Consider the following 19,886-nt stretch of genomic DNA (forward strand, 5'->3'; position numbering starts at 1 on the left):
CTGCTGAAATTATATTTGTATCTTTTTTTTTTATTCTCATAGCATATCGAGATATACCAAGCTTTATATTTCTCACATAAAAAAATTTATATGCATTAAATAATCTTTTTAATTCCTTTTGAACAAATTTTACAATTAAGCGCCAAATGTAAAATAGGGAGATCTTCTCGTGAATATATCTTATGGATATTATTAAAAAATTGTTATTTAATTTTATTAGAGATAAGATTAAAAGATCGAGATAAGACAAAAAAATATTTTGATAATCACAATCCTTTTTTTTTTATTTTGAAGCTTAGAAAAACTTGTTATCCTACAGAGTAAATGGCCAATTACTTGATTTAACTTATTTTACCTGAATACATACTTGACGCATGCTTTCGTGCGACACGAGTTTGCACGTGTGCTTATAAGATCAATCATCAGACGACGTCGGTCCCCACGCGATTGAGAGAACTTGTGGTTTTGACATTTATGCGGAATGCGTGAGAGAAACCAAGCAAGGACGCGAACATTGATTCTGACCCAACAACCACCCAAGCCCCGCCTAACTCACCCTTGCTTTCTCAACCCTCCTCATGGTTTTCGAACGACAGCTTCTCTACGTTGCCGAATTCTCGCGGTCCCTGCTCACGAATGCTATGCGAGCTTATATAAACCGAGGTATTAGGGTCGTTCGCGCTCTATGTACATAGAGAAGCAAGTTTGGGGTATCAACGAAGCTTTGAATTCATAAAGTGAACTAATATGCGAAAAACTGATAGGAAATTAATTAAGTTAAGATATACAGAGAAAATATAAAATCTTCTGATATATCGAAAGAGTAACATATTAGTTACAATGCTGTAATCATAAATATAATTAAATATATATTATATATGAAATTATATGAACATCATTTTTTAAATGAATTAAAAAATCTAACTACAAATTTTCTAAAAATGATTGTTTTTTATGTAATTAAATTAAATTTAGTAATTATTTAATTTAATTTAATTTAATTTGCGAGAATTTAAAGGCGAGAGAAATAATAATTCTCCGTTAGTAAGCAAATCTTTTTCCCTTACAGAAACTTGAGCAAGACGATGACGACGAGTATCTCGACTCCCCCTGGGCCGACAGTGGCAGTCTGAAGCGGCACTTTCAAGGTCTGAATAATATTTCGTGGAGACCACACTGAGCGATTCTCATGTCGCGTTTGTAAAAAAAAAAATCAAGATGTTACAAAACTTGGCTAAAGAAGCTTCAACGATCGAGGAAGAGCCAAGTTACCTTTCTCTCAGGATCGACTAAAAAAAGAATCCACCCTCGCGATTCACGGAGTGAACCAGAGGCACACTCGGTACCCCGAGCACAACTCGAATACACGGTGATTACAGAGGAAATCTCGATAAATCTGCCATTCTCTCTATTGTAAATCTGTTCCCGACTAACAAAGACAGCGCCGACTACACCTACAGATATCACAATGATATTTTGCGACGAACTTTTTCGTACTCGATAATAGCTCAATCGCGCGAAGTCGCATAAGTATATCATATAATTCTGTCGCAGCTCGCGCGCACCAGGAGATCCCAATTCTCTTCGAGTGCGATGCTCGAATACGCCGAAAAAGTTCTTCGTTTCTTGCAATGTTTAACGTTTGGCACGCGGTAAGCCATTTATTCCGCGTGCCGGAATTGATTTACCTCGCACGATGCCTTCTTCGTAGCTTTGTCAAAGTGCGATCCGAAACCAGCTCGCGTGTATCTCGTGCCTATCGCATTCCGCAAACACGAAGAATCTGTCCTTACGTCGTATATGCAAGCGCGTTCACAGCGTACACGCTATATATTTTTGAGCGATTTTCCACAATTGCGGCGGCAGATGATCGTCCTGCGTGAAGGGGAAAGATAGATCTGTCATTTTGGGAGCGACACAAGTCCAGAAACATTGAAATCCACGCTATTTCTGAATAAAGAAGAAAAAGATGCATGTATGTGAAAAAATTATAAATATCAAAAAAATTTATATATACTATACAGGATAAAAGTTTATAAAATGGCCGATTATAAATCTGTCTCTGGACGAATCGTAAATTTCTAGATTGACATATTATTGAACGATTCGATCTCACCAAGTTACGGACTACGTGCTTCTCAAAACGATCGATATGAATTTTTGCAACGAAAGTGCACTCCGAGTATATAAACAAATGGCTCTCTCTCTCTCTCTCTCTCTCTCTGGTTCACTCAACGATACCGAGCGGACGTCCGGAGAACGCAGAGGAAGGAAGGAAAAAAAAGGGAAAGATGCGTGAAGAGGATCAACAAACTCGCAGCATCACACGCTATCTGTATATTAGGGTCACGAGTTATCTATGGACTAAAAAATTTAATCAGTAAACATTATGAGCTAAACTACCGTTAAACGTTACGAGTATTAATCAGGTAATTTGCTTGTTGTGTGATCATGATGCGTCCACTCACCCATGCATCGTAGACACTTTTTATCAGACCACGACACACCATGTCCGTTCCACTTTTAAACTAACTAAACTTGGCGACACGCTTTTTTGCAAGTATAAAACGCGCGATTCGCAAGAGTCCACCCCCGCACCCCGTTGCGGCCTCGTCCATATTATATATACTATGATCTTCACACGCACAAATTCCAACGTTTTTTCAGGTACCTGACTGACACACATGCTCGAAGAAACGTAGGTACCACTTCGCGAGTCTTACGACTGCTATATGTATACATATATATATATATATGCGCGTTTAAATCGATACGAGTAACACACAAGGCGAAGAAACACGTATAGCAGTATATTATACACACGGTATGACAAAAGAGCAAACTTCAGCGAGCACAAATCCAGATACTCGCTGTTTTTAGATGCGCTCAGTTATTGCTTTTTACATCTCTAACGAGATAAATTATGACGCAAATTTTTTTATAGAAAAAGCAAGAGAAGAAAATAATATCAAGAGGCTAAAAGAAACGGATGTCGTTACCTAAATCTTTTCAGTATCATTTGTATTTTAACATTATATTTTTATAAAATTGAGCTACTTCGTAGTCCTTCGAAAGGGGGCAAAACTTATATTTGAGCTTTGTGGTTTATAAATCACGATCTCAATCAATCGTAATGAGCTTCGTGCTAGTTCTAACACTTAAAAAAAGAACGGCTTATCTTATTATCGTTTCAATATCAACCGCGAATATAATTAGTTGTACGCTGCATTATGATTTTATAAAGCGCTAACGTCGCCTGGAATATCGACCAAACGTTTGCCGCATGGAAACTGATCCTAGGAATAACAGAGTATTATCTCAAGATATCTGAATATTTCGTTATAATGTTTGTATCGAAACGTTAAATACTTCATTAAAAAGGATAAATTATTTGCGATTATTTACGACGCTTGTGGAGCTCTTGAAAATGTTAATGTTTCATGCGGCCAATAAATTAATTAAATTGGCCAAAGTGTAAAAAAAAATCGCATGTAATTAATGCTCAACATCGATTCGCGTTTCCGGAATTCGTGCTACTTCTGCGATCATATACACACATGCACATATACACGACACATACCATCACGAAAGGCACATTCTACACACATCGATAATCTATGAAAAAGAAGAAAAGATAATTGAATTGTTTTTATGGATTAAGAACAAGTTGTCTGTGATCTACAATAATTAAAAGAATATTTAATAAGTATTAACAGATACAAAAGTATAATTGATATATAAAATGTCGATAAAATGTTGAACGAATATGGGAGAAAGAAAAATAATCGATTAGATTTTATTGATACACGTTGAGCGCAAGTTTCTCGAAGCATTGGTAGAGCAATACGATAGCAAGAGAGAAATAAAATATTGTGTGAAAAATTAAAGTCGCTGCAAAAGAGAATTCTAGAAAAAAAAGAGGTATATTATATATAATTATAACAAAAATATAGAGACTTATACGATAGAGCACGCAACGTCAAAACATTTTAAATCGCTGTTGTTAATTTCTGCGAACTCTGTATGTACTATAGAACGCGCTTTCCCATATACTTCTTATATGGAAAAAGCGAGCCAAAAGAGAAAAAAAGAGTATGCTTCTATCCTTTGAGCATATTGAAAGCTTTGTATAAGCTCTGTTAAAAGTTTTAATTAGTGTTTATTATGATCAGGCAATCTTTATCTATAGAATCTAAAAGAAACTTATTAAAAAGTTATACTGTAAAAAAAAAAGAGAAAATTAAAAAAAATCTCTTTTGACTCATTGATGCGCGTTCCAGTATATAAAGTTCAGTGATCTGTACTAACTCGCGATATAAAAACAAAAGTGCGTGCTGCGTTCGGATAGTACCAATAAATATATATATATATGTATATATAATTATGTGGCACTTGACCGTCGCGGCTAAAAGTACATAGGATTAGATAGATTTATAGAAGCGCAAAACACCAAAAATCGTTCCTTCCACCCGCTCCGGCCGTGTATTCGATTATCGATTTTAAGTATATCGCATCTCATACGTGAAGTTAAAGCTCTGTGAAACTTAATAAAAGCGCACCTCGGAACGTAATTTGCATCATTTTATTAAAATAATGAAAAAAGAAAAGAAATGATATATATAGTTGCCCTGAATAACATCATTGAATAAGTTATTCAACGAGTGTGTTCGCAAAAGATAATTTTTGTACAGTTCTTGCACACACGAGAAGAACATGCAACATTGCCGTCGTCGTCTTTATATTTATGTACATTTCAATTATTATGAATTTTTCGATATTATTATCGAACTATGATCGATTTCGTGTGAAAGTGTATATGGCTTTTTCTGCGGTTAACAATAAAATGTTGTCAAAGCTTTTTTCACGATATATATTTTATTAGATTTTTCTTGTACCTTCCTCTTATCTTAAATTTACCTAATATGTCCTCGTATGTCGCTTTCAATCTCATATTCGCTAAATAATTATGCATTATGTTATGTAATATGTGAATCAAATTACATGGTAATTTTTGTGATAGAATAAATCGGTTTTGACACATTATTATTATTAATAAGAGAATTTTTATTCAGATATAAAAAATTCAATATGAATTTTTGAATAAAGTTTCCTCCCTTTGCACCACTGCATCACTGTAAAAAATGCTGTAACAGACAGAAATTTATTACTTTTGTAAAAAGGAATTCATGATAAAAATTGAAATGCCATACAAATATCAGTATATGACGAACAGTTTATCATCTTTCATTCAGGACTCTAGCCAATTTTCATCAGATCATTTACTACATAAAAAGGCTATTTGTGTATATGTAATCTATTTATATTTTTGTAATAAAAGATGTTACTAATAATTTTTTTTTATTTAAAAAAAATTTAGTTGACTATATCATTAATAAAGCGCAGCCTAACTTGTTACAATATTCTTCACTCAATTTATATTTTCTATCATGCCTAATCTTTTTTTGTCGAATTTTTTTTTTTTTTTTTATGTGTTAATTAAGCAGTAAACTTTACCTTTTTTTCACTTGTTGGCGAAAGATATCCTTGAGTGTCTCGTGAGATCCCTGTACAAAACATTTTAATTAAAAACTAGAAGTAGATAACTAATTAACCGAGAAGCAAAATATAATTCAAGACTTGCTTCAGTTAAAAAAATGTACACGTTGGAATTAGATTTTTTACATCAGGTTTCAGCCCCGAAAGAATATCATCATTGCAGTCTTGATATTTTATATGAATATTGATAAAATTATAATATTAGATATTACATATTTATATCATTCGTTTTTAGGATATACATATAATACGTATCATTAAAACATGTGTGCACGTATTTTTTTTTAAATAAATATTTCTGACAATATTCTCACCTTTAATTATAATTGATGTGTTCCATGTATCATATCAATTTGCGTTTTCTTCTCTTCATTATGGACCTTTAACACAAAAATAAAGAATAATAAAGTTGACGACATATCGTAGTTATCGTATTAATCGTGTAAATCATGTCTCGATTAGATTCAGTACACGTTAGGACAATTATAAATCATTAGATCATTAGATCAGAATCATTTATCATAAAATCTATCATCATAACAAACGAATCAGTAAAATAAAAAACGATAATATATATGTTATGTGTGTATGTGTGCATACAAAGTATATTAAAAATTTTACAAACCTTAACCATATACGGACTAGGTATTATGTACTTCATGTAATAATGTCGAGTATGGGCGCTGTTTCAAGATATCAGACTGTAAATCATAAGAAAAAATTATATTATTAGGTGTAAAGAATATTCATCAATATCGATAAAATTTTTCAAGCATCATCAGTACATTAGGATCGTTTTACTATCACAGATCTTCGAAATGAATAATATTTATGTTATAATGTGCAAATTTTATTAAGAACAAATCAGCCAATGATATAGCACAAATTATTGTAAAATAAGCAAACTTTATACACATTTACGCGAAAGAAATGTAATCGCACATGTAGACTCTAATTGTCAACACTTAAAACTGTTTAAAGCTAACTAAATGAGAGATAATATTGAAAACTACCTATATATTTCTGAATGGTCTTTCTGTTCAACCAGCTGGTGCGCTAATCTGAAAACACATAACATTTGATAAATATATGCTTGTTAAGAATGTTGTCTTTAGGTGATTTAGATTTTAAAAACTTGGACGTTCATGTATAATTAACTTCAGCCTATAAAACACGAAATATAAGTTGTTTGATGAGCTTTGATAGCATTATGTATTTTATGTCAATATTTGATTGCAAGCATAATAATTTTTAACGCTATATAAAACGGTGATATGATTAAAAATAACACTTGTATTATATAAGTGTTTCAAATAAATTGTAAATGTATATATGTGTATGTGTGTGTGTGATTCGCGAAGTTTCATGATATATATATTGATCTATAAAAACACAGAAAATATAAAAAAATAATTTTTCAGGTATAGTAGATTTATAAAGTTCATTTACATTGCTTAAATGTGTTAAAATTTTAAAACTATAACATTTAAAACATTTATAAATATTCCGTTATTATGCGATTATCATAAAAATTGTATAATGTTGATTTGAAAAAAAAAGAAGCTATTATAGCAGGTAATTCCTAATTTGCTTCAAAATGATTTTAAGTTTCGTTATACAAAACGGTTAAATTTTTAGTGTATTCTATACCCCGTAATATGTTTTGATCATACAACGTTGCAGTGTACACAAAAATACATATGTACCTAAAAAAGTTTCGAGAATTTCAAAAATTTCTTGCAAAACACTGATTTTTTTTTCACAGTGCGAGAAAGAACAAGTATTGGTCGCAACTAACTTTGACTACGTTTGCGCTGGGAACTAATTTTGAAGAGATCGTATAGTGTCATTAACTACAAGAAAATTTTTTTTTTGAAATCTGAATTGTTTCAGATCTCTTTCTATACAAGTTTATATTATTATGAAATATTTCTTATAGCTATAAAGTTGCATCCTAGGATTAACGAATTACAGACATCTGCGTTTTTCTCGCATTTAGTCATAGCAGAGATATAATATCCATGTGTGCTAAAAAATCGTTCCCTTCCTAATAAAATTATTTTACATAGTCAATATTCACACATTTTCTATTTCACAAGATTACTTTTTAAATAATAATATCACATCGCTATATAAAAAAAATATTTTTCTCAGAACTAATATAAAATATATATCACCTTATATTTTTTGTCACTCAAAGTGACATAAAAGTAAGAATTTGTTAAATTTGTTATCTATATCACAGCCTAGATTTCAATAGCTAGACCTAGACAACCTTTCATTAAAGTACGCGTCCACATATCGTGGTTGTCATAGGTAAAAAGAAGTACCGTCTAGGCTGATCAAATGTTTAATTCGTCACATATGATTATATTTAGAGTAAAATTTATTAGAATAAGATTTATTATTAAATGAGTCTCCGGAGATAAAAGCATTTACGAAGTGTAAAATCATCTGTTTGAACAATATTAGTTGCATGTTTGTTAGCCTATTATATAAATTCCAATCAACTTTATCAGTACATAAAGTCTGTCAGCAAATGTTACAAAGTAATCCTCATACAATCTGTTCACATAACATATATGTATATGTTCTAAAAGTCACAAAAATAATTGTATATAAAGTGTTTAAAATATGATTCATATTGAGTAATCGATAAACGATCACTTTGTAATTTTTGCTAATGGTTCAACGTCCCACCCGAAGATTAAAGTAAAATTATGTATATGTATATATATAATAACAGTTTTACAAAATTTACTCACCTCGTTAACAGGTAGTTCATTGACTAGCAGTTTCGAGTAAGTAAGCTTATCTTGTGATTGCAGTCTCTTCTCCGTTAAAAAAGATTCTTGATTAATTATATTCAGTTCTAAATGAATATTATGTCGTTATTAAATACGGGAACGTGGAAGATTCTTCAAAAAAATGCTTTTTTTCTTATTATTTATAGCGATTCTTAAAAAATCAGGATAATACACAAAATTGTCATAATATCGTCACAAATAATGAAAATGGAAATTACATTGATAGAGGATCCTTGAACTGCAGACATATCGGACTATTTTTGTATAAAGAATGTTTTTTTACCATCCATTGTATAAGAATTAAAAACTTCATATGTATAATTAAATAATGAAAATTAGTCATACAACTCTTTTAACAATTGCAGATTCTTATCAAAATCACTTTTATAAATCTTGTTTCAAATACTCCACAATCATTTATTAGAAAATTTGTTTTAAAGAGAAACTTAGCTAGTATAAAATATTCTTTTATCGATATTTTCTGATAGCATATTTTAATTTCTGTAAACTTACGATGCGCGCATCGATTTATTTAATGACAATTATTATAAATTCTAATTTTCCATACACAAATTATACATGAAGTACAATTTTAAGCAATTTAAATCTTTCAGATACACGGAGTAAAAATAAAAAAAATTTTTTTAAATTTAAAAAAAATTAAAAAAAAAATAAATAAATAATCATAAAGCATACGGGAACCCTCCTTAAAAAAAAATTCCAATTTGTAAAATCTTGTCTATAGAAGATATATAAAATCGTTGAACTGAAAGTAAAAAAAAACTGTAATCAGGAAATATTTTATGTAATAGCAAAAGAGAAATATAATCTGTAATTTAAAATCAGTTGTGTATGCAATTTATATGAAAGAAATAGAGTAATAGATAGTAAAAATAAATAGTAATCAGTCAAATTAATATGTATATATATAAATTTGTATATTGTATACCTTTATTTTTAAAATCACGCCTCTCTCTATAGATCAAGTTTTTTTTTTCACAAAGTATTGAATATTATATTTGCGGATAATATACTGCGCGCGTATGTGTGTATATATGTGTATATATAATATCTTATACTAAAATAATCACTGATGGATATTTAAAAACTGACAAATTTGCATATCATGATGCGTTCACCATGCTTAGCACACCTAGACAATGACATAATACTAATCTTCAGAATAAAGCAAGTGTATTAGTGCAGATTTCGCTTGGAATCATTGCATTCCAGTCATGACGTCTGTCGTCACTTATACATTAATATTGTTTTTATAATTTAGATAAAGTACAAAACAATAAGATAAAGAAAATCCAGTCTGATCAAAAAGTTAATTTTTCATTAATTAATTTATCAAAAAGATAATAAAATTGTAGCCTGCTATGTTAAATATAATCTAATTTTATGAGAGAAAGAATAATTATAAATGATATTGTCCAAATTTCTACAATGAAAAATTTAATAAAGTAATGGCGTATTAAAAAAAAAGCCATGTCATAAGACAAAAATGAAGTTATACTCTGTTATCCTAATATTATTTACATTTTCAAAACATCTTCAAATAAATCATCCCTTTGAATCTTACTTCATAATTTATCTCATATTTAATATATAAATATGAGATAAATTAACTATAATAACTCAAATTCCTGATTATATATATATTTATGATATACAGATTATGGTTTCCTCATATTTATATATCATAAATATGAAATACATTAACTATGAAGTATAAGACTCAAGTTTATGACGTGTTTGAAGTCAGGACACGAGTTGAAGATGAAATTGCGAAAAAAATTGTGTTCAATAATATAATATATGTGAAATATTACTTTTGAATTAATGATATTTTGCATGGACTTCTCAGCGTATAAACAGCAATTTAAAGCAGATTTCTAAAACGTATAAGTAAATCGATGGCATTAATTCTCTTAATAATTGAATATATCGTTAGTTGATATCCAACGGGAGTACATCGAGAAGAAATGTCATCTGGAGGACACAGAATCTGTCAAAGTATCAAAACACTATGGCGTCTAAATCCAAACTTTCACGCATCTCGAATATTCGCAAATCGGAATATTTATTCTGGATGATGTCCAATATCATTCTTATAAATCATATTCCATCTTCTACACTACTCCTTCTCCATTTCCTCTTTGGGTTATCAAGATAGCCAAGTGATATAAAAGTGAGAGAAATGAATGAAGGACATAGTACAATTTGTAGTGTCGCTTCAAGAAATCAACGGAACAAGATTCCATATTGCGCATTGCTTAATATCGTCGGCGTTTGTTAGGATAATCGTCTGGGCGATTTCGGTCGTTTCCTTGCCAACGTCCACTACCACCACTACCACCGCGGCTACCACCCATATTGCCCATATCAACCCTCATATCCATTAAATCCATTATCTGTCCGCGGTCATCGTTATAACCACCTCCCCCTCTACTACCGCGATCCATATTATTATACGCATCCATGAAGGATTTTGGATCCTATAGAAATATGCAAAGAATAAGAATCGTATGGGAATTTTTGTTGGTAATTATTGATGAGAAAGTCGTTCGCACATCACAGAGGAATGCACAATACGCGTGTGTGCGTGTGATTTGCGGATGTACCATAAGTACATTCCGTACGGTTCAGGGCGACCATCCATGTTTGACAGCAGCACAGGTCATCGTCAATTTTCGTCAAATCACATAGAAAAGAAAGGGGAAAACACAATGTTAGATTGCTGTTTGTGCGTTGATGTGCGCAGTTTACACTGCATTAAATACAGCTCTTATTAATATAGATTTTCTTTTTTTCTGGCGGATATACGTTCTGTGACATCGATTAATTATTAGACCAAGAGAATGCCCAACATAGACGAAACAGACAATACTTTCGTTAGGGCAATATCAATGGGTAAATATCAGTGTGTAATCGTTTACTATACTTTCATAATTTTATCTCATACAATTTATCCTCTTAAACACGACTTCGATCCAAGAGTAAAAACCGAAATTCGCAAACTGCATTTTAGACATAACAATAAATACAATCGCTCCGCGATTGTATTACGTGCCGACGAATCGAGAATTTTAAATTACAGTTGAAGTATGATTAAGAAAGATAAATTGGTCAATTGATAAATTATTATAAAGATTATTGCTATTTTTTATTTCTGTAATAATGCAATTGATATGTTTAGTATGTATCAGGGATGCTATAAATTGGGTGATGATAAAGTCCATTTCATTTTACATATCGCATAGCGATAAGCAAAAATTGTCTATGTGTTCCCTGTATAGATGTACATAGTACAAACGCCATGTTTGTACGCCTATATACTACATGGTTAATTTAAATAAGTTTTTCTCCCACTCCCAATAAAGTATAACAATTATTAAGTAGTCACATAATTGTTGTATATTGGAGAATTTACGAACGGGCTTATACCTCGTAATCAAAGAGTAATGAGGAATTGTATCAATAAATGCATATCAAGATATGTCGAAATAAAAAGTGGTCAATTCATCGGTTTATCATGTGATAAATCAATTTCACGCATTAAAAGAAGTTGAAAATAACTTCCGTTGCTTAAGAGTAAGGTACTGACATTAAGCTTCTACGTAATCTTTAAGTTCCGAGCACAAATGTAAGTAGCAAAGAGGCGTGATCAAGATCTCTAAGCAAACTTTTTTTTAGTGCTCGTACTTTAAATACGTACTGTATTGCATAAGTCAGTATTATTATAAATATATAAAATATATATATTATTTTATATAATATAAAATATGAATATTATTATATAAACATACACATATAACAATGTGCATGGATATTAACATTCTGTATAAAGAGTATGCTTCCAAGTATTAAAGTCGTCCTATAAAGTTTAAAACAAATAGACAAAATTCAAATCAATCTAATTGAAGAATCTGCCAAGATATATGAGAATTAAATTTCCTGAGATATTTTCGTCTCAATATCTTAATAAAACTATAGATAAAAGTCTAGTTGGGCATTTCTTGGTCAATATATAATACATAGCTACTATGGAACTGTATTATTTCGCAAATATTTTTTCGCCGCATTATTTCTTTCATAATTTATCACAGAAAGCATGATAAACGCCGCGATACCAAATTATGAACGTTTCATAGTAGATGTTCCATAGTAAACGAAATTGATCTTAACGCTACAACAGAATAATAGATCACAGAGTCTCCTGTCTGCAATCATGTGGAGAGACCAATGTGGCATTTGTATTTGTAGATCTAAGTAATTTCTATGCAAGTGTGTACGAAGAGTTTAAGAGGTATATTATCATAATGATAGGCATTAATTTATACCTAGCATTATCTTATAAGTCAATTTCGAAAGACCAGAAATATCACCTAAAGTAAGTTTTTCTATATATCCTAATTATATTTTAATTAATCGATATATATAGCGAAACCTGTCAAGTAAATATTATTCATAAAATTGTCGAGGTTAATTAACGGTGTTATTTCACCACTAATCCTAACTACAATGTTTGTAGCAGAGAGTAGTAAAAGGCTTCTTTTATAATTAAAACTGCAGTTTATCAATTTGTCCCAACCCTGCAGTAAAATTTAGATATTGCGCTGTTCGCATACATAACGCGCTTGGCAATATGTAATAAGAAAGTCAGACTCAAGTAAAACTTTCAGAGTAAAATCATTGGCATCGGCATTTCCCATGGATGATTTCGCACATAAAGCGAGCAATAAATTTTATAAATTGAGATATTCGTGCATCTTGAAGATGCGAAACGAAACCGTATTTATCGTCAGTAGAAATATGCTCATCTTTCAATTAGATATAATAATATCTAATAGCTATATAATAAGTTTAGATTTTTTGCATACAGCAATGTCGATTAATAAAGATTATTTTGAATATAACTAAAAAGTTATTGTTACAGTATTGACACTTCATGTAATACTGAAGTGTTGTTTTTCATTGTCCAAGTATGTCACTATGCACATCATTGATTCCTCCACATGTTATAATTATCAAAAATCGATTTTTATGATACTTTATTATTTGATTAAAATCAAAATAATGAAAGAAATATTCGTTGACTTTGCAGACATTAGAACTCTGTTTATATTGAAGAGCATGCTCAATTGGGAATAATACTAGGGATAATATTTTATTAACCCTCCTGATTTAACTTTGTGGTGTTATATATCATATCAATATCTGCGTTTTGCAATAAATCATGCATGACGCAATATTCCACTCATTGTAATGACTAAAGTTTGCGCAAAATGCATGAGAATATATTTCAAAGTTGTACCGCTCGAGAATGGAAAAAAAGAAAATGTCTATAGAAAGGAATTAAATCCCGTAAGAAAGAACAACTTAATGCTAGAATATGGATTAAAAAACAAAGTAGTAAAGAAAAGGGATACGTTACCACAGGTATGCCGCTTCCACCTGGAATAATACAATTATATCATATAATACGAGATGTAAAAATATAACAATACACTGAAAAAAAAATATAAATGGATATATAACTCTATCACAAGTTTGTAAACTGTATGTGTGTAGTTATAATTATGCATATATATCTATGCATATATATATAAAATATATAAATTTTATGAAATTATACTATAGTTCTAATTATATCTTGATATAGTTTTGAACGATTTCTTTTTCTTATATAAAAACTGAACACTTACCATCAGGTTGACCATATCCATCACGATCATTGTTGCTTACAGAATCGTAATTTTTTCCGCTTCCACTACGGATTGCCTGCTCCTTGAATATAAAAAGAGATAATTATAAGAGAGTATATAATAATTTAAATAATTAATTTGTCATTTTAAGAAAAAAACTATAGGGTAGAAAATTATCATTTGCTAAGGATTCAGAGAAAGATGCAACGTGTGTGGGAAGTTCAAAACTTTATTTAACACAACCTTATGGCTTCCCACACAAGATGTATTTTTCTCTGAACCCCTGCAAATGGTTATTTTCCATTCCGTACAATATTACGACCATGAAAAATTTCAACAAACCTGCATAAACAAATTGTTCTCTTGTTGACGCCTGTGTAATTCTTCTTCTTGTCTCCTTATCCGTATCGCCATTTCTTCCTGTTGGCGACGTCTTAATTCCTCCTCGCGAGTCCTCTGTTCTTCGGCTTGTCGCTCTTTCATTTCCCACTCTCTTTTCTGTCTTTCGCGATCCGCCTCGCGCATACGCAATTCTGCGGTATAAAAAATACGATTTATATGATATTATAAAGATAGTATTTTAAATACTAGTACACACATTAAAATACATACGTTCTCTCAAAAGTTCTGTTTCATGTTCATATCTGGCGAACTCCATTTGAGCTTCTAATTTTTCTTCTTCCATCGCCATTTCTCGTTTTAATGCCTCCTCTTTCTGTTTGTACAGTTCGTGTAATTGCTTCCATCGTGTACCGTACTCGTGCTCGAAGCTTCCTAATTGCGCAAAACGCGGCCCAATTTCACGTGCTTTGAAAAATTCTGGATTTTTGCGTGGCAGATTCTTGTCAGGATAACCATCCACGTCATCCTGTTGCTCAAATAGTTCCACGACTACTGGTCGAAGAGAACTAAAATAAGATAGAATCAAATTCTTTAAATTTAAATTTTTTCATATCAATAATTATTTTGAATTTAATAATCTTGTGTTTCACGTGTCAGCACACAGCAAATTATAGATTTAATTGACCATGTTTCCTATGTGAAACCGTATTTTTCTATACCCCTAGAATTGTTAGGCACTTGTAGATTACAATACATCAAACAAGCGTGGCGTCGGGGATTCGTTAAAGTATGTTGAAAGATTTTAGAAACTTACGCCGTGACAAAGTAGCAACCTTCTGTACATTTTCTCAGAGCCAGCTGAGCGGATGGTTTTCGGCAGAACTCAACGATTCCTTCACCAGTGCTTTTGCCTCTTTCGTCAACTTTAACTATCGCGCGCTCGATTTCGCCGAATACTCCAAAGGCTCTTTCGAGAAGTTCGTTGGATGTCCAAGGAGTGAGATTTTTTATTTTGATCGTCGATGAATGAGGGGCAAAACGTACCTTTAATGCACGACCTTTGCGCATTGTACCATCTAATTCACGTTTTGCTGTGTCAGCATTTGCTTTATAATCCTAGGAATAGAAGAAAAAAGAATTATCTTCTAATATACCACTATAAAAAGTGTTATATATTTTAGTAACAATAATCATTCAAAATTTAACAGCCAAAAATTTTCATCATGGTGCATCAAACGGTAATTATTCTAATCATTTCATATTGTAATAAGAAAAATTTATGTGGTTATATAATTTAATAATAAAGTAATTATATATGATTTGTAATTACCATTCTGAGAAAAGCAAAACTTTTCTCTTTATTTACAAATAGTTCAGATATTTCTCCATATTTTTGGAACATAGTCTGTATTTCTTCCTCAGTCACATCGTTTGTCAAATTTCCAATATATAAACGATTCCTGCCACTAAATTTCTTTTCCGTCGTATCCTGCAGAGGTAATTCATGAGTGGGCCCACCAATAGCCATGACTCGTTCCATTAATCGATCCTGAAAGTAACATCCAAATCTAATCAAAACAGCCATCTTGATAAAAGGTACTTATCATACATACATATATATGCCAAAAAAAAAAAAAGAAAAAAAAAAGAAATATATAAAAAATATTACATATAACTTACATCTTGAGATCTGTTGACCATGTTTCTGTCGCCACCACCACGACCACCTCTTCCACCTCCTCGCATTCCACCACGGCCCATACCCATGCCCATACCCATGCCACCACCCATTCCACTTTCAGGCAATGGGTTATCCATCCCTCCATCCATGGAGTCATTCATTTTCATCTATTAAAATTAAATAATTATCTCCATGTAATAAGATTATAAAAAAATATTGGGTCAGTCAAAAAGTTTGATTTAATTTTCAATAAATGATGACACATAATGTAATATAAGCAACAATATTAATAATGTTTATATATTATATATGATCTTAAAGGTAACAACTTTAGCTATTTGTGCATAGCATTAATGCATTTATATTGCAGTTAAGTACTGCATTTGTTAATTAAAAATGAGTGTTAATGAAGTGCATTTGCGATATATGTTGTTTAAGTTTAAAGAAGACATTTCTGCTATCATCAACAGCATTTGTAAAGTTTATGGAGATACTACGGTGACTATTAAAACAGTTAAAAAATTATTTGCACATTTTAAACATGGCGATTTTAATTTAGAATATAAATCACACACTAAACGCCCAATAGAAGTGAATGATGATTTAATTATCAATTTCATTAATTATGTTCTAACTGTCTTAACTAGTCACTGCAGTTTTTCCAAAAACTTTAACCATGCGGTTGGTGACAGAAACATTTACATCTTCGCTAAACTTAAATAACATATGATGCAAATTCATTTTATTAACGCTCATTTTTAATTAATAAATGCAGCACTTAACTGCAATATAAATGCACTAATGCTATGTGCAAATAATAGCTGAAATTGTCATCTTTAAAATTATATATATAATCGTATATATCGTATATATAATATAAAAATATTATCAGTATTGCTGCTTATATGCGAGCTACTGAAAATCGAATCAAACTTTTTGACTAACCCAATACATATAAATCTTTTAATATAATTTAAAATTGGTTTTTTCGTAATATTTCATTTATACATATTTTCATATTTAATTCATTTTAATTAAAAATATCGTTATTAATATATTTATCAAAATATTCATTCGTTTATCAAAGTTTTTTATAATTGTATTAACTTCTCACTGAATGATAAAAATATTCATCTCAAGCTCTTTGAGAAGCACGTGCAACGCGGAATTTTAGGAACACGAACCGCCATTTTGCACGCAAGGACGCCATTTTATATCTATTCGGCCGACTCTAAAAGTACGTTACGGATGATTCATATCAATTGCTCAATATTTAAACATTACCGAATTTAACGAGGTAATGCGGCATCGTAAGCGTATAAAAGTATGTCAATCACAAACGTATGGTTTATTCCAATTTCAATAACCATGCGCTATATTTTCTAGAAAACGCAGTTCTCTTGCATAAGCTATTTCTCGAACTCACATCGAAAAATTTTGGAATAAAATCCTTCATCTAGAATTGCTCTCGTATAAAGAAAATGCAATTTCGTAATCTAGGCCCTCGAATATCGTCCGAGAAATAAGCGGACGCGACCGGCTCGTGAACGAATTAGTTTCATTTCATCAACATGGCGCCGAGACGACGCGAATTTTTTGCGGGTAATATTCCAAAAAAAAAAAAAAAAAAAAAAAAAAAACAGAGAAGTTAAGTTTTTGCTTCGTTTAAATTAATCCCCAACACACGTAATCATTATCTCTAAAATTAATTACATTATTTATCAGAGAGAGGATCGTCGCCGGTTGTGAAAAATGTGTAAATTGTAAGAACGTGCATTTTTTGGGAGGAAATCACGCCGGCGCCCTGGCCGATTCACACTCACCTGTCTGTAAGTATCCTCGATGGTTGGTATGTAGGACTCGCGGAAGGATCCTTTCACAAAACGCAGCACGAGGGAACTCTTGCCGACGCCGCCCGCCCCGAACACGACCACACGATAGTCGTTGCTCTGCTCCGGCATCCTGACATCTGCCGTCCCGGCAACGTAAACCCCCGACGCTCGGGGTCCCTTGCGCACGGAGAGAGCGAGATAGACGACGAGGGGAAGGGGGTGAGTGGGTGGTCGCGGGAGGGAAAGGGATGGGGAGCGTGGGTATGTGTACGAGACGATCACTCTTCGCAAAAAACCTCTCCTCGCAACCCCCGAACACCGCTCGACCTGTCGCACGACACGCAAAAGCTGTACTAGGTGATCCACGGAACCACCCCCGATGTCCCTTTAATCGGTCAATTCGAAGACGATCTCCTTTTGACGTTTCTCGCATTTTTTTTTTCAATTTTTCAACAGCACCGTAATTAATCCGCGAATTAAAAATGTCCGTGAAAAAAATTTTAATATCTTGAAATTAATCACAAACGTCGTTGTCTCTCTCTCTCTTCTTTCAAAAATTGATCGTCTCGATATCTTGGTCGCGAGGAAGAATCGTCTTCGGATCGCCCGGGAATTCTGATGCAAAAGGACATCCGACGGTCCCGGAACACCCCGTATAAATGATGCGCACGCCATAGATCTCCGTCTCGCGCTTCGCCCACGCGGTTAATAATCTGAACCCGTGAAAGGTTACATCCGTCCGTCCTCCTGCGCGTATCTCGTGACGTAGACTCTCCGGTGACGACACCCACGAAGCCGCATTCCCTACTGCATGGGTCCCTTCCTCCTACACAGCCTTGCGCGGGTCTCGCTATCTCGTGCGCTTCCTCGATAACATATATATATATATATCTCTTCCCCTAATGTCCTCAAATTTATATATTTAAATTTAAATATTCCGAGAATATATAAAAATATTTCCTTTACAAATGTATAAAAAATACTTTTAAAATAATTTTAAGAGCTTTCTCGCAACCGATGCGACCATGTGCGTTCACCGTCCGCGAAAAGTCTGTTCGTTTCACTTGCGTCTTCTATACCTTCCTGCAGTTTTCTCTCCTCCTCCACTTAAAGTCCGCGAATATACTTTTTTTTATGTAAATTTTAATTTATTTTTTTTTTAGAGGGTGAAGCTAAGAAGGGAATGAAGCTAAAGTTGAAAGAAACCGAATGAGTTTGTCATAATTGTATGTTCTCTTGCAATTTGTGCATTTAAAATGAAAATAATCGATATGTCACAGAGTGAGAAGGAGAAAAGATATAAAGTATAGGAAATGCAATCAAGGTGAAACAGTTTTGATGAGTCCTATTCAAAGGCAGTACGATTCGAAAAAAAAAAAAAAAAATAGTTTTTTTCCTATTTGAATGTAGAAATATAATTACAGATATTATATATATGATTGAGAATAGCAATATATGTAAAGTAATCGAGAATTTCAATTAATATATCTGATATTAAAAATTATACAATATAAGAGTTAATTATATAAAGAAATGATTTTCTGTCAATTCTGTCAGCTCGAATGGCTCAAAAAGATCAAAGACGCGGAAAAGGATTCGTGAATTAAACGAAACTGGAATTTTCCGATCAAACACACCGGCCAAATTTCGGTAAATTTCATTCTCGACGTATACAGATGCTAAATACACCTTACCTATCATCAGTGTTTGCATTGGCAGAAATAAGGACGGTTCTCTCTGTCTCGTGTGTGTGTGTGTGTGTGTGTGTGTGTGTGTGTGTGTGTGTGTGTGTGTGTGTGTGTGTGTGTGTGTGTGTGTGTGTGTGTGTGTGTGTGTGTGTGTGTGTGTGTGTGTGTGTGTGTGTGTGTGTGTGTGTGTGTGTGTGTGTGTGTGTGTGTGTGTGTGTGTGTGTGTGTGTGTGTGTGTGTGTGTGTGTGTGTGTGTGTGTGTGTGTGTG

General features: G+C 32.3%; 2 protein-coding genes across 4 annotated transcripts in view; one reads left to right on the top strand and one right to left on the bottom strand.

Annotated features, from left to right (window-relative positions):
- The window catches only part of LOC115233691 (cilia- and flagella-associated protein 298), a 52,661-nt gene extending 48,090 nt beyond the window's left edge, over positions 1 to 4,571 (top strand). For both annotated transcript variants that reach the window (XM_029804253.1, XM_029804252.1), the window contains one exon: positions 1,070 to 4,571. In XM_029804253.1, coding sequence (XP_029660113.1) covers positions 1,070 to 1,180 — 111 coding nt within the window. In that variant the 3' untranslated portion in view covers positions 1,181 to 4,571. The remainder of the gene's footprint in view (positions 1 to 1,069) is intronic.
- Positions 4,572 to 5,043: 472 nt separating this feature from the next.
- The window catches only part of LOC115233688 (hrp65 protein-like), a 21,814-nt gene continuing 6,971 nt past the window's right edge, over positions 5,044 to 19,886 (bottom strand). The window contains exons 2-13 of one of the 2 annotated variants that reach the window (XR_003883822.1): positions 16,097 to 16,264; positions 15,747 to 15,965; positions 15,231 to 15,532; positions 14,687 to 14,982; positions 14,417 to 14,607; positions 14,075 to 14,156; positions 13,804 to 13,823; positions 6,570 to 6,617; positions 6,182 to 6,257; positions 5,871 to 5,936; positions 5,515 to 5,564; positions 5,044 to 5,144 (exon numbers count right to left, since the gene is read on the bottom strand). Coding sequence is in view for 1 of the 2 variants with exons in the window: in XM_029804247.1 (XP_029660107.1) it covers positions 10,643 to 10,864; positions 13,804 to 13,823; positions 14,075 to 14,156; positions 14,417 to 14,607; positions 14,687 to 14,982; positions 15,231 to 15,532; positions 15,747 to 15,965; positions 16,097 to 16,264 (1,500 nt within the window). In the remaining variant the exon portion in view is untranslated. Of the gene's footprint in view, positions 5,145 to 5,514; positions 5,565 to 5,870; positions 5,937 to 6,181; positions 6,258 to 6,569; positions 6,618 to 10,432; positions 10,865 to 13,803; positions 13,824 to 14,074; positions 14,157 to 14,416; positions 14,608 to 14,686; positions 14,983 to 15,230; positions 15,533 to 15,746; positions 15,966 to 16,096; positions 16,265 to 19,886 lie in introns of those variants that run through there. The other variant, XM_029804247.1, reaches the window with a different exon arrangement.

This window comes from Formica exsecta, unplaced genomic scaffold (assembly GCF_003651465.1).
Source record: "Formica exsecta isolate Colony F162 unplaced genomic scaffold, ASM365146v1 scaffold182, whole genome shotgun sequence".
Classification (NCBI taxonomy): Eukaryota; Metazoa; Arthropoda; class Insecta; order Hymenoptera; family Formicidae; genus Formica; species Formica exsecta.